The 27,905-nt window shown below is 37.5% G+C and overlaps 1 protein-coding gene across 2 annotated transcripts in view; it reads left to right on the forward strand.

Annotated features, from left to right (window-relative positions):
* Positions 1-27,905, forward strand: part of LOC129440456 (neuronal tyrosine-phosphorylated phosphoinositide-3-kinase adapter 1) — a 60,043-nt gene that overhangs the window by 6,844 nt on the left and 25,294 nt on the right. For both annotated transcript variants that reach the window (XM_073861125.1, XM_055199831.2), the window contains exon 2: positions 27,144-27,389. In XM_073861125.1, coding sequence (XP_073717226.1) covers positions 27,205-27,389 — 185 coding nt within the window. In that variant the 5' untranslated portion in view covers positions 27,144-27,204. The remainder of the gene's footprint in view (positions 1-27,143; positions 27,390-27,905) is intronic.

Genomic DNA, 27,905 nt, shown 5'->3' on the forward strand with positions numbered 1-27,905 from the left:
AGTAAAGATAAATCTTCACAGATGAGACAGAATTAAGAAAAAGCTGGCTTAGCGTTACATTGTAATGAATACTAAAGATAGTGTATGCTTAGTAGCAATTAATCTATTTTAAATGTGTGCAGTCCTACAGCATACTAACGTAAGACATAACAGTAATATAGCATAACACTTATTTAATTTAGTGCTGCAAAGTACTGTAGGGCTGTTAGACAGCAGTTGTAGTTAGGCACAGTAATTTATGTGTTTATATGTGTGTGTATTTTATGCACACACTGGTGTTTCCTTCTGAACAGAGTGCTGTTGATGTTGTGTAGAAGTGCAAAAAACACTTAAATATGGATATTCACAAATATTATCAAACCACACATTAAACATTATGTGTTAACCAGTGTTTCCCATCTCGATGGAAAACACCTAAATGACCTTGGATAAGGAAAAAAGTCTTGTTTTTGACCACGTATAATAATATGAATAGAATAGGAAAAAGAGTGGGAGCCCTAACAAGCACTCCAGTGTTTCAGAGCAAGATTCAGTGGACCATAGCTTGTATACAGACTTTGTGAACATGATGAAGAACATTACATTTTAATTTTATCACAGACATGGTTTCTACTGAAGGATTTAAAAGCATTCGACCAGAGATGTTAACAAAAATCGCTACCATAATTTGTGTCTTCTGGGTTCAGAGTGAAATTCTTCAGGTTGCCTTGCTCGTAGTTCCACACCATGTCAAATCCATTACTGTTAAACATAGAAACAGTTTTAGTTCAAAGGGTCACATCCGGCGTATTAAGAGTAGGTGTAAGGTAGGGAGCCTCAGCAAAGATTGGTACTGTGTGTGTACTGTATGACAGTGGCAAGGACAGAAGTTAAACTGAGTGAACCTTGGAGAAATAGGACTAAATCCTACTGTTAAATTGCATTGCATCATTTTACACTGAAAAAAATTGTTAGCAAAAAAATGTAAATAAGGGGAAAAAATGAGAACAAATCAAGAAATTATAAGCATGTGAAAATAGAAAAGAACAAAGTTACAAATAAAGTATAACAGTAGTAAATAGGAACAGAAATAGAGTCAAATGAATAACACTGTCTTCATTCTATAAATTAAATATAAGTCATCTTTTTAAAGCTACGGAAGACATTTTTCCTTTTGTTCTGTTGTTTGATTAACATAAGGACACAAACTTAATCGGATTTTTGGAGTGTACTGCCACTTTAAGAGCGGATAACCACATATATACTGACACACACATCTAATTTCTTTCGTGGCTGTTTGTGTTCACTTTAAGACACAACTGACTGTTTTTATGGGAATACTTGCCAAGACTGTGGTATTTCGAGATAATTGTGTGTGTGTATATGTGTCCTGTCAAGCGCAAGAGATTCTGTATCTGCATGCTTTTTGAAACGTGTGTCTCTGTGTGTGTCCATTTGAGTATGTGTGTGCGGCTGTGCGCACAGAAACAGCTCACTTTAACATCATCTTGCGCTCAAATTCTTCAATATTAACATTTGCATGGTTTAGAAACACATGCCAATGATAAACTTTCTATATAAATAGTTATTTGTTTATGAGCGGTGGGTATTTGAGCGATTATTGTTATTATTAAAGCGCGTATTCTAATTTATGCGTGATTTCTTTTGATTATTATTTTGTGTCTCCTCTGACTGGGTGGGCCAGCCGTCAATCTAGAAGAGCCAGTGCCACCCTGGCCCTTATGTAGCCTCGCCACTGCTGTGCATTTGGTTTTTTTGCATTAAATGTTTGGGAGATTTGTTATACTGGCTAGGAGCATCATGTGACTGTATGGCATTGTGCTGCTGTGAAACTAGGGAGTCCTTCACAACTGGGGCAGGTTCAATCAAGATCAATATTTTCTTTTATTTATGCCAGTGATTCCCAGACAGGTGTGTGTACCCCAGAGGGTATTTTGTTTCAAAGGAATAAAATTCAACTAATTGTGATAAATAGCAATGATGTTTTCAATGCATGTAATGTGTGTGGATGACACTCATACCTGTTAATTGTTTCACCCAATGACACTGTAATGTAATGATGTAAAATTATATTCAGTATAAATTATTTCTTTTGTGTCAATGACATACTTGAGTCTAACTAATGGGACTATGGGGGTACGTAAAACAAAAAGAAAACATTGGGAAACATTAATTTATCATACTGTATCTTGCATGGGGGCGTTTTTGTGTATCTGTGTAGGCTAATACGTTTAAGTGCCATGTTTTCCTTGTACCTGTGTGGTTGTTTTAATACGTAATGAATTATGTGTAGGTGAATAGCCTTTAGGTGGTTAGTGCTGAAATAGTTTTGCTTCTGTCATCCCTGCTCCCACATCCCTGTCCTCATCCCACCTCTACATACACACATATAGACAAACACACACACCAGTTCGTTATTCACTTTATAGGCTCAGTGTGAAATACATAAAACTCAGCAAAAGGAACAGCTGTGCAAGAATACACACACATATAAAGCAATACTCAAAACAAAGTCTTCCCCTGGGACGAGCATGCGAAGGGGTCCATTACTCCACCGTCTGGCCCTGGCTTAGCATGTGTGGGTGTGTGTAGCGTGCGCGCCCTTCTGTTTGTGTATGTTTTTGTACATGCATGCGGTGCGTGTGCATAATCCCACACATGTAGCTGAGATTCCCTAAGCTGGTGCTTCTCAAAACATAGACATGAAAAAATCATTGGTTTTGTGCATATTAATGTGCTTGGAAAATTAAGGAACACTCTAAAAAATTTTGGGTCATTTAACCCATAGTTGGGTCAAATATGGATAAATCCAACAGTTGGGTTATCTCAAGTGTAAGTATAATACTTTGAGAATTGTAATTTGCTTGGTTTTATAATGGCTAATTATTGGCATTTTATACTAGATTGGGATAAACTTTATTAATGGAAGAATGTACACATTTACAAATTTAAACTGTTAATCGCATAATATCCCATACGTTAAAGGACAAGTTTAGTATTTTACACTTAAAACCCTGTTTTCAGATTGTTTATGATGAAATGGAACGGTTTTGACTAAAATTTTGACATATGCGGCTGCTCCGAGAATTTTCGGGTGTTTGTTGTTTCACCTCCCACCTCCACAATGGGCGCACAGGTGCACAGGAACAACCCCTCCCAAAATGCATTAAACTTTCGTTTACAAAGACGTGAAACTCACCGAGTGGTTCACTGATATGCTCACACAAAAATCGCTGCAAAAGATGCTTTCCAACAGGTGTTTTAGCATTCGTTGTAAACTTGTAGACCTATTTTTCCGAACGCCTCACACCCGTACATTCTTCCGTTGAGAGCTTGAATAATAGACACTCCAGCCCAGTTGGTGGCGATAATCCGCCTTTGCCAATTGCAAGAATAGAAACAAAGTTCCCGGCGCGGAGTAATACCGTACCTCACAGGTCATCTAATACAAGTCAATGGAGTTGGACAAAAACTACGATAAAACCGGTTGGAATGCGTCTTTTGCAGCGATTTTAATGTGAGCGTATCAGTGAACACCCCTGACCACTCGGTGAGTTTCACGTATTTGTAAAGTAAAGTTTAATGCATTTTAGGAAGGATTGTTCCTGTGCACCTATACAACCATTATAGAGGTGGGAGGTGATACAACAAACACCCGAAAATTGTCGGGCCAGCATCATATGTCCAAATTTCAGTCAAAACCGTTCCATTTCATCATAAACAATCTGAAAACAGGGCTTTAAGTGTAAAATACCGAACTTGTCCTTTAAAGAAGTAAAGTAGACCTATTTCTAAAGAAAAACAAAAACTACTACTATAAAGTTGGTCAAAATTAGTATGCTAAATGAATGCTGTTCGACACTTCAGTATGTAAAAAACAGTATGTAAAATATGGATGGTCTATTGCTTAAGATAAGATTTCAGTATGTATCAGATGGATAACTTTCTGTCCAATGAGGCCATGGGAGCTGATTCAAAAAGTAAATAAATAAAACATGCAGAAAACCGGGTAGCTCTTTTTAAGGAAAGCTGGGTGAAATTTAAAAAAGACCTTTAGGAATGATGTCAGACTGTTCAAGCATTATCCCAGCTATTAGTCCTGTCACAATGGGATCCCAGTTGTCATTAACGTCAGACTTCATGATGGTAAAAACTAGGGGTGTGACGGGACACTTACTCAGAGACGAGACATGAGATTGGGTTTACGTGAACAAGATGAGATGAGATTTTTACACTTTTTTTTAAAGAAATTCTCAATGATAAAATGTATTAATGGAAAAACTGAAATCACATAATTTTGAAATGTTTCAATTAATCTAGGAATGTCCCTAACAATTATTTTGGTGATTGATAATGAAGTAATTTGATATTTTTTTGGTAATAAAAATAGACCTAAGTGAGCAAAACCTTAAAAATGACATAATAATGATGATGATGCAATAATAAAAATTATATAAATAATAATTATAAAATATTAAAATCAAGTAAATACATGGTTTTATTAAACAAAAACATTAATTAATTTAATAAAAATCATAATTTTGTATTATAATAATTGCTTGCAGAGTGTGGCAGTGGACTCTCGTTTGTTATTTTAACTTTCATTTTAGATGAGAAAACTACTTTTGGCCAAAAAACATTAATATCCTTTTAAATTGTTAACATTTGTCCAATTCTTTACAATATAAATGACACAGCCACTGTCATTTTTGAGCAAGAACGTGCAGACATTAAATCTTGAGTGATAATGTGAATGATCAACAAACAAACACAACGAGTCTCAAACTTTATATGAGTTTCCAAACGAACATTATTGGCAACCCAAATCAAAAAAGCACATGCAGTAAAAGACAGAATATAATGCATGCACTGTAACCGGTTTGCCACAAACTCAACTTAATGCTGATATCACGAGACAACATTTCACCTCCACAAGAAATCTTGTTAAATCTCATCACACTACATCTCATCACACCCCTAGTAAAGACAGACACATGCAGGAAGACTCGTGCTGTGTTTTTTATGTCATACGTTGTCATAAAGGAGAAGCCACACTGCAGGATCATGTCTCAAAATATCTTACGCTGCCAGAATTTTGTCGGATGAAAAGTTTGATCACAACAGTCGTTAATCGTCTGTCTGTGAACATACCGAACTAGCAATTAAAGACTGCGTTTAGATTTTAGCCTAGGATTTCAAGAATCTTTTAGGTTTTTAAAATTTGTCTCAGATAGCTAAATCATGGCACTCGGCTTAAAGGCAGAGTAGGCAGGTTTAAGTCTAAAAAAAGTTTAAAACACTTTTTTCCAAATTTGTTTAAACTGTCTTTATATACCAATATATAAGTAAAATGTAAGTACTCTGAAAAAGAGAGTATAAAAATCGAGGGTCTGTAGACCTCTCACGACCCCAAAACACATGAACGTGCGACGCCGACCGGCTCTGCTGGGAGAAGCATTTACCTGAGACGAGCGGAGAGGAAGGAGCGCATTGCATGTAGTAGCATCATGTCAGAATCACATGTAAACATACACTTAACTTTATCACTATGAATATAAACAAATAGGATGGCTTTTAGTACTCACTATTAAGATAGCATATCGATACTGGAAAAGTTTAAAATATATTTTGTTTGATTCGGTAACGAACGAGCTAGTTATATTTATAAGACAAACCTAAAAACAGATTGCATTGATACACGTTTTTCCATTACCATCAGTTACACTGTGAGGAAGGTGAATTTCGTGGAAGATTCATAACATATAAAGTGTTTTGCATGTAAGAGTTTCCGTGATTTGATTTCTTTGTTTATTCCTTTTTTTGCCTTGTTTGCCTTCGCTGATTGCATATGCATGTACTGTGAGTTCTGAATGCTCTTTCTCTGCCGTACTTTTGCTCTTCCTAGAGTGCCTTGTGCACGTTTAAATCAATCGGGTGTGTGCATGTGTGGGCAGATCCTGTAGCAACAGGGGTGGTAGCTATGGTCGCGAGAGAGAGTGACAGTCGGGCAAGCCAATCATTTGCTTCATCCCGAATGGAAATAATTAGCTGTGTTTAAAACAGTCGTGAATGTTCTACAGACATTTGAGTTTTATACTCTCTTTTTCAGAGTACTTACATTTTACTTATTTATTGGTATATAAAGACAGTTTGAACAAATTTGTAAAAAAAAAATTATAATTCCTGTCTATCCTGCCTTTAAGTGATATATGAAGAGTTCAAATGCAAAAGCAGTAAAACGCCACCTCCGTCAAAAATTATACAATGATTGTAACTGAATTATCTCGACACATACTATACATTCATCAAATCCTTTTGCATCATATCCACTTATTCCTGCTCTCAGGCCATTCAGAAATATTGGTTTGGTGGTATAATCCGATTACGTTACACAGACGAAAGGTGTAATGTATAACTTTTAGAAGGATCTCTTGACAGAAATGCCATATAATGTATGAAAATGACAGAAATGCCATATATCAGTTGTGTATAAAGACCGTAATGAACATATATTGTCATTACTATGTCGTAAATCAAAGAACATATGAGTCAGATGACGATGAAAGCAAATTGGATGTCATATGTCTGGATAATGTAATATGTCTGTAGATACTCACCCACACATAATATACAAAATGTACTGTTTTAATAGACGATAAATAGGTAGTTCATCTAGTACTGTCACAGTATGTGATTTCGGGTAAGGGCAATTGTCCTGCAGATTTCTAGCTCTGGTCCTAATCAAACACACCTGAAACAGCAAATTTAGATTTAGGTTTAGATAAGCTGTTTGTTTCGAGTTTCACCGTAGAGCTATTCTAAGTGGGTCTCCAGGAGCACAATTGAAAAACTCTGCCATAGATGATGGATCCTTTGCTAGTTATCCCACTACATGTGTGTTCACACACTATGTTCCCAGAAGCCATGCATTTTTACTTAATGTGCACACACAGACACGTTACAGTGTAATAACGTAATCAATTTTCCCTTTTATCTGCTTTTTTCGATTGAACTTTGGACTTCCATATGTGCGTATCTGTGTGCGTAAACGTGTTTGCTTCGTGTGTGTGTGTGTGTGTATACGTACTAGCATGCATATGTCTATGTCTCCATGTACTGTGTCACCTTGATTACTGCAGTTTCCAATGAACATCATGGAGTCAAGGACAAACTATGAGAAGAAGAGCGTACAAGGAAAGGAGAAAATAGAAAAGGAGGGGGAGAGGAGGTCAGCGAGTGCCTCTGTGAATAAAGTGAGAGAGTGAAAATTGGACGCAGAGAAGAGCGTACACTGAAAAAAATGGACTTAGTGGGTCTTTGAATTTAAATAAAATAAACATGTATATGCAACACAAAATATTTATATTCCTTGTGTAAACATAATTTAATTGATTAGGATTAAAATGTTTTGTTTGAATGTAAAATGAACACATTATTCTCACATTGATTAAAATTGATTGAATTGAATACTTAAAGCAATAAAATTGGGTTTGCACACAAACGGCACCTCCTGAGCAGCAGGGGCAGTATAGCTCAATGAGAAGGACGTCAACTGCCATAAAAGAAGAATAAACATCGTTTGTTTTGGGCGCCAAAACGAAGACTCAGCAGAAGTCAGTCAGTCAGTCAGAAGAACTCTCTCAGACGGACACCACGTTATTAAAGTAAGTTCTATTATTTATTTATGTTCGCTTCATACGTGATATATCTTCACTAGATAGACTATTTTTGTTTACAATATGTAGCCATTGCAATGACTTGTAGTAAATATTAGTTTGGAGGAGGTTGGTGGAGTAAGTTAACAGTCAGTCAAGCTCATAAAGAAAAACACAGCGTTTTAAAAATGTCAGCTGTTTAACGTTATTTCACGTTTGGTAGTTTTATCCGAGTTGAAAACTGTCAGCTTTGAGTTGACTTTTGAGGCACTTTTTACTCAGCTGTTCTATGGAAACGTATCAGGACAAATAAAACGCTAACCAAAAGTTATTCTGTCCAGAGTAACGTTATCCATGTAAGTAATTTACCAGATGATATCAATTGACTAAATTAATAATGACATTGCGTATGAAACAAACGGTCTGCTTAATCAGATGAACAGACCCGCGTCAGTTATTCATGACTTCGCTACGCCACGAGCAACACTTGATTCTATTAGAAAAAGCTTTTTTTTTAAATGTCTCGCGTGACGTCTGGTATATTAACTGAAAAAAAACCGCTTTGAAGTGCCACACCTTAAAGCTGACGTTTTCAGAAGAGAACCGTGTTTTAAGATCTCATTTTGTCCAACATTGCGTCCTATGACAGATATAATACTTATTTCATTATTGTGCGGTGTATGTGTGGTCATAATCATTTGAGGTTAGGTGTTGATTTCACCTCTGAATATTTCCACTTATAGGTCCATCATCCTTGCATGCGCTACACCGCATTGGTAAGTCATTTCTTTCACTTTTGTACTGCTGTTAGGAGCTAAATCTTATTTTTGTAACTAATATACAATTATTATTCTTTTACTCGCAGTACTCAAATATACAATGGTTGGTTAATTTGTTTTCAGATAAATGCTGAATTTAAAAGAATCACTACTGTCTTATGTTCCTGTGTCACCTGGACCTCCAATCCAAAAACCTGATGAAACTCTTCTATCAGAAAGGATGACAGCTAGCAAAAAGACTTCAAACAATTAATGATCAAATGACAGAAGTAAGTAATATAGATTCATAGACATAAAAATGTGTAAACATTGTTGGAAGTACAGAACGTTTAGTATGTTTTAGTTACAACATCTTTTGGCACACGGGTCATTAAAACACCTGGGAAGATTTAAAGGGGTAGTTCACCCAAAAATAAAAATTCTCATCACTTACTCCCTATCATGTTGTTACAAACCTGTATAAATGTCTTTGTTCTGATGAACACTAAGGAAGATATTTTGAGTAATGTTTGTAACCAAACCAATCATAAGCCCCATTCACTTCCATAGTGGGGAAAAATAATACTATTGAAGTGAATGGGGCTCATGAACAGTTTGGTTGCAAACATTTCTCAAAATAAATGTCTTCCTTCATGTTCATCAGAACAAAGACATTTATACAGGTCTGTAACAACATGAGAGTGAGAAAATGAGAGAATTCACTTTTGATGTGATTGTCAGGTGTGGTAGCACACACTCGAAACGTGGCCTCTTTATTTAACTCATTCCAGTGTAGTGAACACTATGGATGCTCCGATCAGGATTTTTGCAGCCGATACGATCACCGATTTGTAATCTTCGTGATCGGCCGATACCGATTCTGATTTTTTTAAAGCTGATATGCAAGCTCTTTGATGACTGTAACTGTTACATTTTTTCTAGATAAAATAATACCACGGATGTTGCCTTTGTTATATTACTTGCAGTAATTAGGTATATTATTGTTTTAATAGTGACTCAAATAAATAAGCACAACAAATATTTATTCTGCATAGAGAAATTTAATATGGCTTTAAAAAGGCTTATGTCTCCTAAAAGTACTGAAAATAAAACACTTTACAGACTTTACTGTATTAATTAAATATACACGCATTCGTATGAAGTATAAAAATTCTTTAGTCAAGAGCAGAGAGTGATTTTATGGAGAGATGAATAGGTTACTGCAGCTTTAAGACGTGAGAGAGAGATCGCTCTCTTCACGTGCACTGATGACAGGCTGCTGTGTGTGTGTGTGGGCGGCGGCTGAACGCAGACAAGCAGCTGTGAGGAAAATAAAAGTTTAAACGCTCAAAACTTTAAAACGCATGCAAATAAGAAACTGTTGGCATGATGATGCAATTGTCCGTGATATATATGTGTTGTATACGCTGTTTGATTGGGATGTGAAGACGCCTCGCGCTGTTGACCGGAGCACGTCCTCATAGAAAATACGCATATCTCTGTAAAGGCAAAGAGAGACATACAAATCTGCACGCCGCACATGAGCAAAGGGTTGTAAAAATGCTCGTGCTATGTAAAAAAATGTCTTTAATTGCAGCCACATTCAGGATCCTTTTGATGACAAAAGTAAACAGAAAGATCGGTTTATGAGATCGGCAGATTTAGCGAGCACCGATCGAGTCATTTAATGCCATTATTGGCCGATCGATCGGAGCATCCCTTGTGAACACACACACACACACACACCCAGAGCAGTGGACAGTGCAGCTGCCTTGCTTTGTAACCCATGTATTTGTAACCAATTGTAACGTGCTGTGGCAATGCACATGGGTCTGTATACTTACATTTATATTTGTTTGCATTGTACTAATTTCCAATGACACTTTTATTGTAACAGTAACCTTTTTTCTGTTTCTTTAACTACATTTGTTTGTTTTGTACAGGGCATGAATGAAGTCAGCATCAGTGAGGTCATTTGAAGACACCAATGTTGGGATTTGTGCTCTCAAACAACATGCTTCTTGTGATGAAGAAGAGGATCTTTGTATTGTCCTGGAAGCCATGAAGGTGTTGCAACATCGTGTTTGAGCTGATGTATGCCTTAAACCTGATCTCCGCTTTATTTTTGAGGAAATCCAAACTGCATTGAGAGTAACTTTAACGAACAGTTTCTTTCAGTGAAAGGATCAGAAAGACTGTGCTGCTCATTTATGAATTTTTTATCTGTTTTAAGTGTTTTCTCTTATTAATACATTAACGGTTTGCTGCTCAGAGTCGATTTTGGAAATGGTTGTTGTATTTTGTTTTTGTTGAATCTTTGATTTAACAGTTTATAAATGCTGTAGCTCTGACTTTCTGAAGGAGTGATATTTTCCAGTTTGTAAATCCATTTTAAAAATAATAGTACTTACTGTTTTGCATGTCTCTTTGGAATGCAGTGTTTGTGCTTTAGCACTTCTAAATCTACTGTGATAGTAATTATTTTAAACATTTGGGTCAGTTTCACAGATGGGGCTTTTCCTAGTCCCAGACTTTTGCAATGCCATATATCAGTGCCATTGTTTTGTCTCAAGATGTACTCCAGTGTTGTTTTTGTAAGGTAGGTTTGTTTGTAAACTTTATTTTATTAAAAATATCCTAATATAACTAGGGCCTAGTCATGGATTAATCTACAACCTGTTTGGGAAATTGCCCCTTTATGTATGTACTGCATGTGCTGATTGTTGTAATAGTTAATGACTGTTATTGAATTAATGTGTAGTGATTTAAATGAATTGATGATCTGAAAGCAGTGGTTTGCCTCAATATCACTAAACATTTGTACAAAACTCTTTGCTTTTTATGCCAATGCAAATGTATTTTGTATTTAAAAAAAAAAAAATAACATTTGGATAATTATGGATGATTATTCTGATGCCAGAGACATAATGAAATTGCTTTAGAGTTACATAATCCCATAATATAAGCATTAAAAAAGCATGTTGTAATTAGAGATGAAAATCTAGTCCCCTTACATAATAAAATTACTTAAACATTACAAAATAAATGTGTTATAGTAAAGAGAAATAGCACTTTGAGTCAACATATTTCTATTAGACTACTTAAAGTAATTAAAATGTTTTGGTCTGACACATAAAAATTAATTTGAGAAAATTATTTTGGTTTTAAACAATCGGATCATGTGGGACCGATGTACACATTAAAATTACGTAAATTGAAAGGATTTTTTTTTTCAGTGTAAAACAGCAGCAGAGGGGAGGAGAAATATGAAGGAAATATATTTTGTCAGCTTGCAGAAAAAAAGGCAAATTGTGGATAATCCCCCCTGGTGAGGGTGCACTTTGTTTCGCTGAAACACACCCAGACACATGTTCACATGAGTCGCGTGTCTCAGGAATAGGTTGGTGTGGCTCCTCCGTCGGTCCTTGCTAATTGGCAGTCTGCTGCAGTGCTCGGGGTGTGCTGGTGTGTGATTGCTCGTGTGTAAGGGTGTTTTCCAGACGGTGCAAACACACACAGCTAAAGTCTCACTGGAATATGACTCTACTGAACAGACAGACAGATTGCAGCTTGTGAAAAGATGCGGGATATTGTTATGTTCCATATGTGTGAGGTAGCCATCTTGATTGAATAACAGAGAGAATTCAGGTTTAGATAAATATTAATAATTTAGGATCATGTGATAAAGGTATACATTTGTGTATGGGGTAGTGCATTGTGTAAGACCAGATTTTCTCGAGCAGTCATTTTTGCAGGTAACGATGAGCAAAAGTCTTCAAATCAGTGGCGCTTTTCCATTGCATAGTACCCCACAGGTTGTGTCAGGTCAGCTTACCTTTGGTGGCTATTCCACTGGGTACAGTACGTAGTACCCAATAAATTTTTTAGTACAAACTCAGTTGGCGTTCCAAGCGAGCTGAGCTGATACTAAAACGTGACTTGAAAACACTGTAGATCACTGATTGGTCGGAGAGAATCGTCACTACCAGCGTCAATGCTAAAGATTAGCTTTACCTTCGTTCTTTGATGTAAGTTCCCAAAACTTCCTTTTAGCGGTAAAAATACATCCACAGGCTATGAATCAGGAACACCATACTAGTGTTTTCATTGCAGTTTGTGGTGGCACATCCGCATTCGCATGCAACTATGACTAATCCCACGGGTCTCTATACAGAAACTGTCATGTGATCTAGAGGTATAGTGATAAACACGATGTGCAAACATCTATTTGTGGTGGTGACTTTATATTTTGTGGTGGACTGACAAATAAATGAATGTATGGGAAACACTGCATTCCAACGAAGCTTGCTCGCTCCCAGTTTTTGTATGATGTCACAGCAGTAGGCAGTGCAAATATAACGACACGCCTATAATCCCTCTCACTCTAGGGTGGTACTAAACTCAATGGAAAAGCTTACCAAGCCAAAGTAAAGTGAGCTGACGCGACCTGACCCGTGGTGTATGCAATGGAAAAGTGCCACTAGTGGCACTGTAGTCATCAAGTCTAACTTACATGCGTTACATATAAAGATATTCGAATAGGGCAGTCTCTTCAAATGGAAACAATGCCTTCAGATTACAATATAACCATGAAAGAAAGGTTGCAGTCAGGCAAGAAAGGGCCACTTCATCATGAAAGGTTCACACCTTTGCCCTAAAATTCACTCTTGACTCAAGCTTTGATTGAATCATGAACAAAAGGTCACCAACTCAATCAGGGGCGGAGTGGGACCAAAAAATCTACCGGGAAATTTCGTATACCACCGGCCCTCCGTGGTAAAAAAAAAATGTTTCGTAGCCTATTTGTAGTAAAACTAGGGTAGGCTAATACAAATCGTAATCAAAATAATAAAATAATCAAAAAATAATAATAATAATTTCATAATAATAATAAAATCATTAAATCATGGCTAATTTTCCTAAATGAGTAACTATACAAAATGATACCTGGTTGAAAGACGGACATGCGCACCTCAATCAGCAATTACATAACAGAGCGAGACCAGAGATGAATGTGCTCATCAACGTGAGTAATATGGAATAATTTGTGCATCTTTGAATAACTGTAAGAATATTTCCTTTAAATATAATTTTTGTCATATAAAGTTTTGAGAGATAATGTTTTTTCCACGGTTATTGCTTATTTATTTTAACGTGTTTGGCGCATTACCTCAGAGTTTATTTCAGTAATATTCCTTTTTTTCCCGCTAATAATAATACAATTTACATGCCAATCCTGCTTCCTTGTCTTTTTATTAATTTCATTATGCTGTAATGTTAATTTATATGTGGATATGAGACGTTCATTGCCGTTATATAATCTCGTCTAATATTAAAATCATATCTGGAATAATGTATGCATCTTTGAATAACTGTAAGAATACAGTTCATTTGAAAATGATTTTTGTCAAAGTTTTGAGAAACAATAATGTTGTGAGGATATTTATATATTCAAGTTCAATACTCTCGTCTATTAATATGGAAATCTAATAGAAATCTAATAGTAGGAAATATAAAATGTGATACTGCAAAGTTACCCTTCTAAATTTTATTTATGATATATAGCCATATGGAGATAAACCTTTGCAAATGTGCTGATTTTATCCATTCAAGTACTGACCACCAGGCTAGAGATTTTAAACATCCTTAATCCACACTTTCTATCAAATAGTCTCCGCTTGATGGATCAATTCGACTGCATATATGTACTGCAATAAACAGGCATTCGGCGACGCGGCTTTTCACATCAAAGGCCGACAGGCTATGCAATTTGGAGAGGGGCCGTTCAATAATCCGCCTATATTTTTTAAAAATCCTAACATGGTTGGACCTGCCGAACAGGTTGAGCACTTTTATATAGCCTACTGTGTTGTGCAAAGAGGCTGCACAGTTTGACCAGAGGGAAGCGGCTGCACATCAGGCCGCCAGACGGGGTTAACTTGCAATGTATAACTATTATTAGACCGGCCCTCGCAGCCTCAAAACACTACCGGCCCACCGGGAAATGTCCCGACTCTCCCGATGGCCACTCCGCTACTGAACTCAATAGAACAATAGCTATTAGCTTTAATTACCATACACATATACATATGATAATAATTAATAAAACAAAAACAATGACTTAAAATTATATTTCAACAGTGGCTCATACAGAAAGGAAGGTTTTGCCTACATGTTAGTTGTCCTCACAAGGTTAGAAAACTCTAAATTTCTATGCTAAGTTGACGAGCTGATGATTCTTTGTGAGAAAAATCACTTAATGAATTAATTAAATAATATGGCATTGTAAAGTAAAATGCAAATTGTATGCAAAATAAAACATATATGTGAGGGTTGGGATGAAGGCATAAGAAATAAAATAAGCTTAGTATGAAAACAAATGCGTGCCTTTATGTGTGTGAACTAAAAATATTGTTTGCCCACAAAGGGATATCAACTGTCTGACAGCTGTGATTTTCAGTGATGTAAGGTGTTGCATTAATTGACAGACTGGATAATACAGGGAGTGGCTTGTAATGCTCTTCATACACAGAGAGCAATAAAATGGAAAGAGAGAGCACAAGAAGAAATGAGATGAGGGGAGAAAAAAGAGGGTCAGATCAGAGAATTTGTGTCTTTGAGCCTAGTGTGACAGATCAATGCGGGTCAGTGTGTCACCATGAGAACTATAGACCTTTTGCAAGTAGACGTCACAGTTACGTCACTGCAAGCTGCGCGCGCAATGTGGTGGCAGAAAAACAGTGGAAATGAATTGTACACGAGTGAAACGAGCAAGATAACTCACTAGAAAATGTCTTATTTGTGATGTTGAGTGTCAGAATAGGAATGTCAAAAAAGGATGGCCTTCATTTTTATAAAATACCGTCGTCGAAGAGACCATTGAAGATAGACGTAGGTGTTTATGGTTGCAATAAGCTCTTAAATGGACAGACCGGAGTGATGAAATCATCTGAAAATCTATTAATAATTAGAATAGAAAATAATTAGAGAAGATGTCCGGTCCTCTGTCGAAGTTTGATCCCTCTATGTGTTTCTTATAGCGTTTTTATCATGTAACATTTATAATTTATTTAGAAAGATTAAACATTTCAATTAGTTATACTGAAAAAGCAATAATATCATAATTTCTTAAATATTTAGTAATTTTGGCTAACAAGCCAAAAACCCAGAAATAAGTTTTATAAGCTGTCGACCCCAAAAAAACGAACATTTAAAGACACAAAAGTGGAAATCAGGCAACTTTTCATAGTACTACTATTAGTAGAACTGCGCCCACTAGAGGGAAACATAGTCAGGGATCCACTTTTTTCTCCTTAAAGCGTAACTAAACCCCTGGTCAGAGCTTGACTCCACCCACTGGAGATAGAGGGGACGAACTAAGCTCGTATCAAGTGTGTGGGGAGATCGTAACAAGGGCGTGGTGAGCTTGAACCTGCTTACATCGAGTTATTTTTTGGACCCAACATCCAATAGGAAAATTCAACTGCAGTAGCCACCGTTCAACCTGAAGAGGGCAGCACACTTTTTTACACCATATGTTGTAGTATATCCAAATGTCAAAAAACTTACAAAAATCAATGAACAGCACTAATAAAGCATCATTCTTACAGATCATAAACTAAAAAAAGTTGGTTTAGGGTTTAGTTACTCTTTAAAGGCTGAGTTTTACGTCTCGACAGCTTATAAAAACGTATTTCTGTTTTTGTTTTTTTGCTTGTTAGCTGTATACATTGTCACACAGCAGCTTTTAGGCATTATTCTGTTTTTTGTTATGAGCCAGAAATGACGAGGAGGCGCCCTCTCGCAATACAAAGTCAATGGAGACAGTTGGATTGTTTTCCCGCCGGTGGGCGTGGTTTTCAAATTAGCATAACTTTGCTCTGTCTCTATTGCGTTTTTGTGAAGGGCTTTTGATAAAGATCAGATTCAGAGCGTTGATGAAAACATACACAGAGTTTGAACTGTTTGCCCTAAGGGAATAATTCCAGATATTATAAGTTGGGTAAGACCGCCACCTGGTGGATAATAGTGGAAATACGGATTGCTGTAAAAACTCGTCATAGGCAGGGAAGCGTTAGCCAAATACAGAAACAGAAGTTTAAACGGCATAAAATATTTTTTTAAATGTCACAACATTACTTAGCATACCCATAAATATATTATTCTGTGGGAAATCATAGATGTTTCTCCAAGATGCTTTTCTTCATAGATTATAATTCACATTATTAAAATCAAACAAGAACTAAATAATGAATGTGTACACAGAGGAGATGGAAGGCCTTCACACACATTCACAACAATCTGATTTTGTGATTTGATTCCGCTTTCAGTCCTAAGTGTAAATTTATTGTCCTGTACATTGACGTATTGATCACTCCATGTCTTCATTGTAGTATCGGCTTATCCGTATTCTTGCAGAACGTACCGACAACACAGACTGTTGTCCAAACTCAGTGTTTATGTTTTCAGTTTTCCTTTTTTTGATCATAGTGAAAGTTTTGTCTGGTACAGAATTGAAGAATTTGACAGAGTAAAGTACAGTGAACATATCCACACATACTGTACATACACACAGACAGAAAGTCTTCAGTGTGAGCATTGAGGTAGAAAAGAAGAGATGGAGACAGACAGACAGACAGAGAGAGAGAGATGTGGAAGCCAGTAGACAGTGTTGCTAGGAGACCGCACACAGTGACTGGTGTGAGAGACATGGTTTCACATCCCTCCCCCATTCCCACAACACACTTCCTTTTTCTCCCGGTTTTTCATGCCCATTCTGGTCTCCATATTCCTCTTCATTCATCTTTTACACCTGTCCTCCTGTCCATCTGATCTCATCTATCTATCTGCTCATTTCTATTCTTCTTTGCTATCCATCTCTTTTTCTACATCTGAGGTCACTTCATCTTTCTAAGCACCTCCTGCCAGACTCTTTAACCTTCCCCAACCCCTCAAATTCAGTCTCCTCCCTCTCCTCTCATTATCTACTCTACCTCTTACTCTCTCTATATCTGTGTCTAATTCATCTCTGTCTCTCTCTCTCTGTCTCTCTCTCTGTTTCTCTCTCTCTCTCTCTCTCTCTCGCTTCCTTTCCCATTCACACTGTCGTTTAGTATGAGAACGCTCTGAACTGACAGGAGAGCAGTCGCCAAAGCGACAGCTGGCTGCTCACCATGACAACAGCCAGGTGCGGTGTAAAAGCAAAGGACAGTAAGGGCTCAGTCACACCAAAAGCGTTTATGGCAGTTGCAGGCGCCTTTTTTGAATGCTATTCTATGGGCAGGGCGCGTTTGCGCGCTGTTTATGCGCGCCGAGCGCCTTGCGGTTTTCTGCCGCCTGCCGCGCACGCGTTTTTGAAGGAGCGCTGAGAGCGGAGGAGCGCCTGACGTCATTCGCGTCTTCCATTGTCCAATCGAATGAGGGGAGAGGCGGGCCTTACGTTGTGGCGAGGGAAGTTTACAGTTGCTTTGAAGAACCGGACTCCACTCGCTCACTCTCTCCTGCGTGTTTGTGCTCCTCTTATCCTCAAACAAGGTCAGAGCAAGCGTCCTCTTTTTAAAGTTTCTGCTAATATGACAGTTAACAGCAAAAGAGCGCTCACGCTTCAATATTTGATTGACAAGACAGCTGACTCGGTGGTTGCTTAGCAATATGAAAAGCCGCGCTGCACTGCTCTTTTTTAAAAAAGGCAGTGCGTCGCGCCTTGCGTTTGCAAGCGTTTAAAGCGCTTTTGGTGTGACTGAGCCCTAAGTGAGATACGGCTTATGTGAATTCACACACACATATGCACATAGATTTTAGATTTTAGGATGAGTGTTATAGAAATACTACATTTACACATTAAAGAAATAAACATTCGCTATAGTCTGTAATAATTGTGTTTACTTATGTGTGTTTTAGATATGTATATGTGTGTTTATGTTATAGATGCATTGGTATATGTGTCTATGATATGTGTATTGTACTCCCATCTGCTTCTCCTTGAACTGACCTATGACCCACATCCCCATTACCAAAGCCTCATTGAATGTTATGTGTTTAAATATGTGTATTGACCAAATATTTGAATTAGGCTTTGTGTGTATGTGTGTGTAGGTTGTGTTAGAATTTCTCTATACAGTTGTAGTTATCAGACATATTTACTAAGTTAGTTGTATAAATTACACTGAAAAAAATGATTCATTGAATCCAATCAAGTCTCTTAAGGTAAGTGGTTGCAATCAATCCACCTAAGCTACATTTAAACAAAAAAGATTAGTAACGTAAAATAAAATATAAATATTTTGTTTAAATGTAGCTTAAACAAATTGACTGCAACCACTTACCTCAAAAAAATTGATTAAATTCAATAAATCATTTTTTTCAGTGTATATACAGTGGTGTCCTGCAAATGACATTTTAGTCAGAAAAGAAGCAATTATTAATGTAATAAGAAGTTGTTTCAATTTTGTTTCAGATTTATATTAAAAATTTTACACTGACAATTTAATTTGTACAGTTTTATTTAATTTATAAAATCCAAAATTAAAGAAGTTTGTTTTTAGTTGTTCCACAAAACCTTACTGTATCCACCTGTTTCTTGACATAAATGTGGGCGCTGCCATCTTTGAGCTTTCCTGTTTATGATGTCCGGTGAGCCACTAAAGCGAAGGACACAAGTGTGCCGTTTTGACTGGCTGTTTAATGTTTATTATGAAATCCAGGAAGACCGACATAATTTGTGCAGTTAGGGGTTGCCATAATAGCTAATACAAACGTAGTAAATGTCTACAAAACATTTGTTTTAACCATAATATATGCACAAGAACTGAATGTGTATGTGACACACATGCACTCATGATCTGTATTTACAAATCCATCCAGTAAAACCTTTCATAGAAACTGTCAGTCAACAATAAATACAATAATTGTTTAAAAACAACTAATATTATGCTGATAAAAATATGCTGATTTAGCTGATTTATTTATTCTGCTACTATATTTTATTACAAAAATGCGATTACAGTACAGAATATATACGACGTAATCTGCTTAGTTAATGTTTATAATAGTAATGTGTTTGCACATACTTTTTTTATGTTTTAAATGAAAATGTCAGGAACAGGACACGAACCCAGATGCAGACAGTTAAACAGAAACCTTTATTATAAAAGAAACAACAAAACAAAACCCACGAGGGGGCAAAACACACTAGGCAAACAAAACACTAAACTTACTAGACTTAACACTAAACAGACTATAAACTTGACAAAAATACACTTGACTTAGACAATAGCATGAGCTTTTAAACAGGACTGGTACAAAACGAACAAGCACAGGACAGCAAACACAAGGGCATAAAATAGGGGAGCAAATCAAGAGGGGAACAGGTGACATTATTCAAACAATAATGGGTTAATTAATGAGGAAACAGGGGGGTGGGGTCAGGAGACGAGACAGAAAGCACATGGCTAGGAAAAACAAAGCCAGTGCTCTCATCAAAACATTGGGCTGCCATGATCCTGTCACTATGACTAAAAAACTGTGACCTGAAGACAGGATCATGACAGAAAAGGCAAATACTTTAAAAAGTAAGCAAATAATTTCATAAGCTCATTTCTCCACCTAGTGCGTAAGAAGCGAAAATATAATACATAATAGTATTTTCATAAAACAAAAACAATACTCAATACATGTAGTAGCTTAATATGTTTATTATGGTTTGCTCAAATAACTTACAATGTGTTGAATGAGAAAGATACTGCTGACTGTGTCAGACCGCAAAACCGTAAAAACACGAAGTCTTGGTAAATTCCATGTACAAACACTCGACTGACTTTCCCATTGTAAAGATACTGGTATGTCTGTGTGGTTTTATATTTGCGCATTGAAGACCCGTCACCTCCGATCAACAACACGTAATGATTGAATATATCTTCATATATCAAGCCACTTCTTAATTTCATCCTCACACTAGTTCATACATGGCAGGTGTAGTAAATATTGTTTATGCGTGCTCCCACTACACTGTTTTCTACCAGCTGTCTATTGAACCGGAAGTCTCGCGCAGGAAGGGAAATACGTCACATCACTTACTTCCGCGTTCGAGAAAAAGGTGGATATAAAAGTCTGTCCACGTCCCAAAAACCAACCCCATAGGTCATTTCTGCTTATCATAATCTTATTTTGACCTATAGTTAAGTTTTAAAGTTAAGTGTTTAATCACAATGTGAACTTTTAAGATGGTCCCTTACTTGACATTTTTCTTATGTCCTATTTGAATAATTGACATTTACATGTATGCTTTTGACAGACCCATTAATTCATAGGAACTTACTGTGCTTTCACAGTAATTTGATCTTCACACTGTTAACACAAAGCTGTATCTTCTATACTTATAACTTTGTGGTCAGTATTTTTTGAGTTTCCTCCTTTTTTTTTGTTATAAACCGACCGTATCCGATTCCGCTTGTGGAAGGTATTGATGTCTGCAGTGTGCCATTAGTGTTGTTGGGTACAATGTTTGTATTCAAACAAATGTTTGTGAAGAGCATATTTATAAAATCTTTCCCAGCAAGACAATAAACACAAAAATTCTGATATCTTTTTGTCTTTACTTGTCTTACAATCATTATAGCCTAGGGTAACTTTCATTGATTCACACTTCCAAGTTTCGATAATACAGCAAGCAAGGAAAACCTGTCTACCTCGCCTACAGCTCTCATGTGTTAGATGATCATGTGAATAGATCAATTTGTTTTATAAATATGTATGACAGACCCCATATTGGGTCCTGTAGGTCTTTAAACTGAGGATCAGGTTTGAAAAGAATTTAAGGAGGCTTGGCCTCCTTAAATTACACACATAGCCCAAGACAATGTATGCCTTTGTATGTATTTTTTTGCATTTATCCAAATAAAACCCAGATTGCCTAACACAATATGCCTTTCGCCAAGTTGTTTTGTTTTGTCCAATGTGTACCATACGGTATATTTCTTATTTGAATAGTTTATGTTAACCTGAGAGGGCATTAAAAGACAATATTGTACACCCCCCCAGACATTACTTTTGGCCACTATATACACTATATTAGCAGAATATGTAGTTATTTAAAGACACCCAGATGTTTATTGTTCATGCCTTTAAGGTTCCTATGTATTAGGGTTCTGTTGACTACAAAAGATGGTGGAATCAATTAAAGCGCCTTCAATAGACACGGATGTGTCAACAGCAGCAGATAAGCAAGGCAAACGATCAGAGGTTATCTTTTGGATGATTGGTTTGAGAAGTAAGCAGGTGATTTTACAATGCTTTATGAGAAGCCTGGGTGTGTTCTCATCTTAGACGGTCTCAAAAAAGGGTTATCAGTGGAATGGATGACTGGGCCATGCAGTGGGTTCTGTCAGTGGTGGTAGAGATGAGCTGCAAATCTTGACCACTTTCAAAGTGTTTTTTACTTTGCTACTGTAATTCAGTTTGATTCATCATTGAGTGTGGATGTAGGAGGAAGTGGGTGAGAAGGATGAGAAGGTAAAAACAGCTTGCTTAGGTTACAGATTAAACTGTTGATTCTGGAATTTAAATACAGTGATGTGGTTTCTAAATTTGATTTCTAGAGGAACTCTATGAAGAAAATTGTGGTTGTAGAGGGAGATGTGGTACAGTTACAATAGCATTTTTAACAGTGCCATGCAATTTATTACAAGTTGTGGCTATCAAGCACATCATTGCACTTTATATGTATTGTTTTAATTATAAAGCCATTAATAGGTCAAAAAAATTTTACAGAAATGGCTCCCTGAGGGAACATCGGCATGTTGCCTCTCTACAATGTGGTTTCTGCAATTGATTCTTTGATTGTTGTCCTTGATTTTATTTTATTTGTTGTGCATTGTTTATATTATTGTGCTTATCATTACCAGATTTTCTGTGTTTAAGATTTTGAGAGGCATCTGTCTCTAAGCCTTTCAAGATCTGCTTGGTCGACTAGCTTCACCAACCAAGTTGTACCAGGAGTGGGAGAAATTGTGTGGGTGAAAACTGAGCCTGTGAAAGTACAATCACGTATAACCATGAAAATAATGCCGTGTTCTGGGAATACTGAGGTAAAAGTGTTCAGTTCATCTTGAGGGCAAGGACAAGTAACAACAAGATAGACTGTAATGGGATGAGCGATAGACAACCCATGATAGGGCCTGTGGGAAAAATATACTTGCCTCCAAATATATGTGAGAAAGTGAATGCAAAAGATAGAAAGGCAGATCTTCAATGATTGCGGTCCAAAGAATGTAGTTTGGTTGAGGTTAGATGAGGTAAGATGAGTTTCTGGTGGTGATGGTGGAGTAGTCTTAAGTGGTGTGATCATCAGAAATAAAAAGCAGGAGCTTGTTTTCTCCTATAGCTGCTGCTAATGGAGAGGAGGCAATAACGGAAGAGCTAAACATTTCGGACTTTAACCATGTCCGTGCTGTGCTTCCTTGGATGGAGTCATAGAGATTGATTTCCTTGTGTTTGTAAGTCTTGACTCTTACAGATGTCTTCGTTTGTTCGATTCTTTGCATTTGTAAATGCCATAAATCAGAAAATCAGCCAATTTTTGGACTGGGTTGAACATGTAGACTTCCATGTGCATAGGCTTACTATTAAAGGGTTAGCAGCAAAATGTCTGTAAGCACTAAAATGAGAGTTGTTAAAGGACAAGTTCGGTATTTTACACGTAAAGCATTGTTTTCAGATTGTTTATGATGAAATAGAACGGTTTTGACTGAAATTTCGACATATGCGGCTGCCCCGAGAATCTTTGGGTGCTTGTTGCATCACCTCCCACCTCCACAATGGCTTTATAGGTGCACTGGAACAATCCTTCCTAAAATGCATTGAGCTTTCGTTTACAAAGACGTGAAACTCACTGAGTGGTCAGGGGTGTTCACTGATATGCTCACACAAAAATCGCTTCAAAAGATGCTTTCCAACAGGTGTTTTAAGCATTCGTTGTAAACTTGTGGACCTATTTTTCCAAACGCCTCACACGTGTACATTCTTCCGCTTAGAGCTTGAATAATAGACACTCCAGCCCAGTTGGTGGCGATAATACACCTTTGCCAACTGCAAGAATACAAACAAAGTTCCTGGGGCGGAGTAATACCGTACCTCACAGCACATCTAATACAAGTCAATGGAGTTGGCAAAAACGAAGATAAAACCTTTTGGAATGCTTTTTTTTGCAGTGATTTTTGTGTGAGCATATCAGTGAACACTCCTGACCACTCGTTGAGTTTCACATCTTTGTAAACGAAAGTTTAATGCATTTTAGGAAGGATTGTTCCAGTGCACCTATACACCAATTGTAGAGGTGGGAGGTGATACAACAAACCACCGAAAACTCTCGGGCCAGCATCACACGTCCAAACTTCAGTCAAAACCGCTTACCTCATCACAAACAATCTGAAAACAGGGCTTCAAGTGCAAAACACCCAACCTGTCCTTTAATATGTATTCTTCTATAACTTTTAGTAGAGCTCTGTCTCAATGTTGATACTGTAAGTCTTTTGCTGGGTCATTTAGTTTCTCAGTTTTCTCAGACATTTATCAGTATTTGGTGTGTTGTCAGCATTTTGTATTTCATTTGTATTTGTAATTAGTGGTGTTATAATATTTTTCTTTGTTGATACAGTATTAGTTTCTCTGATTCAGTTCCAAAATGTCCTGGATGACCCTATATAACACTCTGTATTGCTCCATATTCTTCTCCAGCTCCACTCTACTGTAAGCTCTGACCCAATTTGTCATTAAGTTTAACTTGCAGGCATGGCCTTAATAAATGCGTTTATTTTTCATTCATAGCTCCTCTTTGATTTTAAATGTAGAAAAGCACTGGTGTGGTCTGAAAGTGTGTCTGGTTGGTCGTGTGAGTTTATGAACTGCATAATTGCATTAATGGGTGCCTGGGCATGCATACTGTAAATCACACTACACACAATATGATATTAATTTAATAAACGTGTTTGTTGACACCTAAATGAGCATGCAGCATCCAGATTTTTACCTAGGAGGGTCCAGCAATATTCTTCTGTTACGTAGCGATACTGCTGATGTGCTCTGTACATTTATCTGCACATTCAGCACATACTCAGCGAGCAACATAAACCCACTCACCTTGTTTTCGTCATTGCTCTCTCTCCCTTTCTCTCTCTCTAGCTCTCTTTTTCGCATTCTCTCTCTCCTAAAAAAGCACAGTAGTTGACAGCTGTATCATTTTTAGCCAATCAGAGCTCTCTTTCCTACTGCCCAGTGTTCAAACTCTGAGCACTTTATAGAATATCTGCCCCACAACAAGCAGCTCAATTGGTCTCTCTCTCACGCTCTCTCTCTCTCTCTTACTCTAGCAAACTTGTTCTCTCTTACTTTCTCTCTCTAGCCAGAAATCCTGTGTACTACATGTGACACACTGCATTACAGATTGCAGATTTACACAGGCACAGCCAGGGCAGCCTAGGGGCCTGCAGCCAACTGAGCCTCTCATGCTTACTCAGATCCTTCCTCACAGAATGAGGGCTAGATGGCCCATGCCCTTTATGGGCTGCTATGATGATAGTAGTGATGAAAATGATAATGGGGATGAAGTAATACTGCGTGTGAGGCATTAAGTCTTTAGTTGAAATAAAAATCTATTTCAAAACCCAAAGCTTTCACCTTTTTCCAAAATGTGCCATGTGTGTTAAAATGTATGGAGTCAGAAGTGTGAATAGTGTTTCAATACAGTTATACACTCACCTAAAGGATTATTAGGAACACCTGTTCAATTTCTCATTATGGTGTAATGGTGTGGGGGATGTTTTCTTGGCACACTTTAGGCCCCTTAGTGCCAAATGGGCATCGTTTAAATGCCACAGCCTACCTGAGCATTGTTTCTGACCATGTCCATCCCTTTATGACCACCATGTACCCATCCTCTGATGGCTACTTCCAGCAGGATAATGCGCCATGTCACAAAACATTTCAAATTGGTTTCTTAAACATGTCAATGAGTTTACTGTACTAAAATGGCTCCCACAGTCACCAGATCTCAACCCTATAGAGCAGTGTTTCCCAATCCTGGTCCTCGGGCACCCCCTCCCAGAAAGTTTTAGATGTTTCTTTATTTAACACACCTGATTTAACTCATCAGCTTGTTAAGTAGACATGTTTACCATTTTGGAAGGAGGCTGATGAGTCGAGTCAGGTGTTTTAAATAAGGAGACATCTAAAACTTTCTGGGAGGGGGTGCCCGAGGACCAGGATTGGGAAACACTGCTATAGAGCAATTATGGGATGTGGTGGAATGGGAGCTTCATGACCTGGATGTGCATCCAACAAATCTCCATCAACTATAAGATGCTATCTTATCAATATGGGCCAACATTTCTAAAGAATCCTTTCAGCAGCTTGCTGAATCAATGCCACATAGAATTGAGGCAGTTCTGAAGGCGAAAGGGGGTCCAACACAGTATTAGGGCCAATCCCATTTCTCTGTCTTACCCCTTCCCCTACCACTTCGTCTTACCCCTAGCCCTTGTCCCTCAAAACCAAGTGTTAAGCGCTAGGGGTGAAAACATACCCCTATGAAATGAGACACCGCTTAATATTTACGGTTACGTCATCAGTGAATCAGCCGCCGAGTTTCTTCTGGCGTCCCTGTGTGATACAGGACGGTATACGTAAAGCACGTACCGATGTCTCCAAGGCAAGTAGTGTTATGCACTGATATCAATCGAAATTCGCTGCTAACGTTAATGGAATTTAGTTAAAACTGTAGACAAGCATGCAGTCCATTCATGGCTAGTTAGAGAAATACGGGAATGTTGTGCAAATCAGCAAATACGGGAATTTTGTGCAAATCAGCAACGTAACGTTAGCGTAGCAAACTAGCGAAATTTTAAAACATTTAAATTAAGAACATAATTCAAATATATATGAACAGGACTGTGTAGAGCACAAAACAAGACATTAGTAATTTTTAAATTAATTATTAAGCCAAAAATACTTACATTTATGGGACGCTCTGGCCGCCATTTTTGCCGGTTGCGCAGTGTATTCTGGGTACCCCTTGGTTTCAAGTAAGCTCGCGGAAATTCTTGGTTTTAAGGGGTATCTACCACTTGCCCTTAGCCCTACCCCTTGATCAAAACGAGAATTGGGATAGCCCTTACTCTCACGTGAACGTGCAAAACTAAGGGGTAGGGGTAAGGGGAAGGGGTAAGACAGAGAAATGGGATTGGCCCTTAGTATGGTGTTCCTAATAATCCATTAGGTGATTGTATGCATGTGACCCAGTCTGTGAAAATCCAATATGTGAAAAACAAAAAATATGTTTTCTACATAAAATCATCCTACAGAATGATAAATGTGCTCCTGTAGCTCAGTTACTAAAGCATTGTGTTAGCAGCCGAAAGGGTCATGGCTTTGATATCCAGGTAACACTAATAAAATTTATCTAGGATGCTGTTTTCATATGGGCCAGTTAACATTTTAAGTTAAATTATTTATTTATCTGCATGTTGATTAAACCTCTATTACTTTGTTCCTTGGAGCGCAAAAGAGAATCTGAAAACCATACAATATGTGAGGAGAAGTAAATATATTCATTGAAACTGTTGACCCCTCCCATCAAATCAGACTCAATGGTTTGGTAGCTTTGAAGAGGACAAGTTTATTACGCATGTTATTAAATATCAAAACTGCTGTAATAACCACCCCATTTTCTCCTTTACAGGTAACAGGGACGGGGAACACCTCAAAACCCCCACCTGTGCTCCTAATTGGTTCTCTATACCATGAGCTCTGGCTCCACCCAGGATGTGGCGGTGGAGAATTTCCTGCGTGACATAGAGAGGCGGGGCCAGTGGCTGCACTGTGCTGTTATTGGCTGTGAGGAGGAGCACCCCAGAGGCGACATGAACCTGTTGTATCGCAAAAGTCGACTGGACTGGAGACACAGAGATCAGGAAAGCAAGAAAAGGTAAATATGAGACGATAAAGATGTATTAATAGACAATGTATAGGAATGAAGGAAGTACAGGAAGTGAAGATTTGAGGGAAAATGGGACTATGTGGGACAGTGAGAAAGGGGTTACCAGATGCTTTGCAGAACCGAAATGAAAGGTAAGCTAAAGAAGAAACGTTGAGGGTAGTTGTTTACACAGACTTTAGAAATGGCAGTGCAGTCGCATATAATGAACACAATATAATGCTTGGTTTTTATGACATGTTAAATAAAACTTTAAAAAGATGCTTCATTTGCATACAAAAAATATTTCACTTTTTAATGGATTTTTTTAAGATTACCTCCATCTATATTCTCCTTTTTTTTCCTGTTGGGTCACTGGAAGTGCCAGAGCCTATCCCAGCTATCTAAGGCTCAGTCAATAAAAAACACTTTGGACATGTGGCCAGTATTAAAATATTAAAGGGGACATTTCACCAGACTTTTTTAAGATGTAAAATAATTCTTTGTTGTCTCCAGAGCACGTATTTG

Source organism: Misgurnus anguillicaudatus, chromosome 22, assembly GCF_027580225.2.
Source record: "Misgurnus anguillicaudatus chromosome 22, ASM2758022v2, whole genome shotgun sequence".
Classification (NCBI taxonomy): Eukaryota; Metazoa; Chordata; class Actinopteri; order Cypriniformes; family Cobitidae; genus Misgurnus; species Misgurnus anguillicaudatus.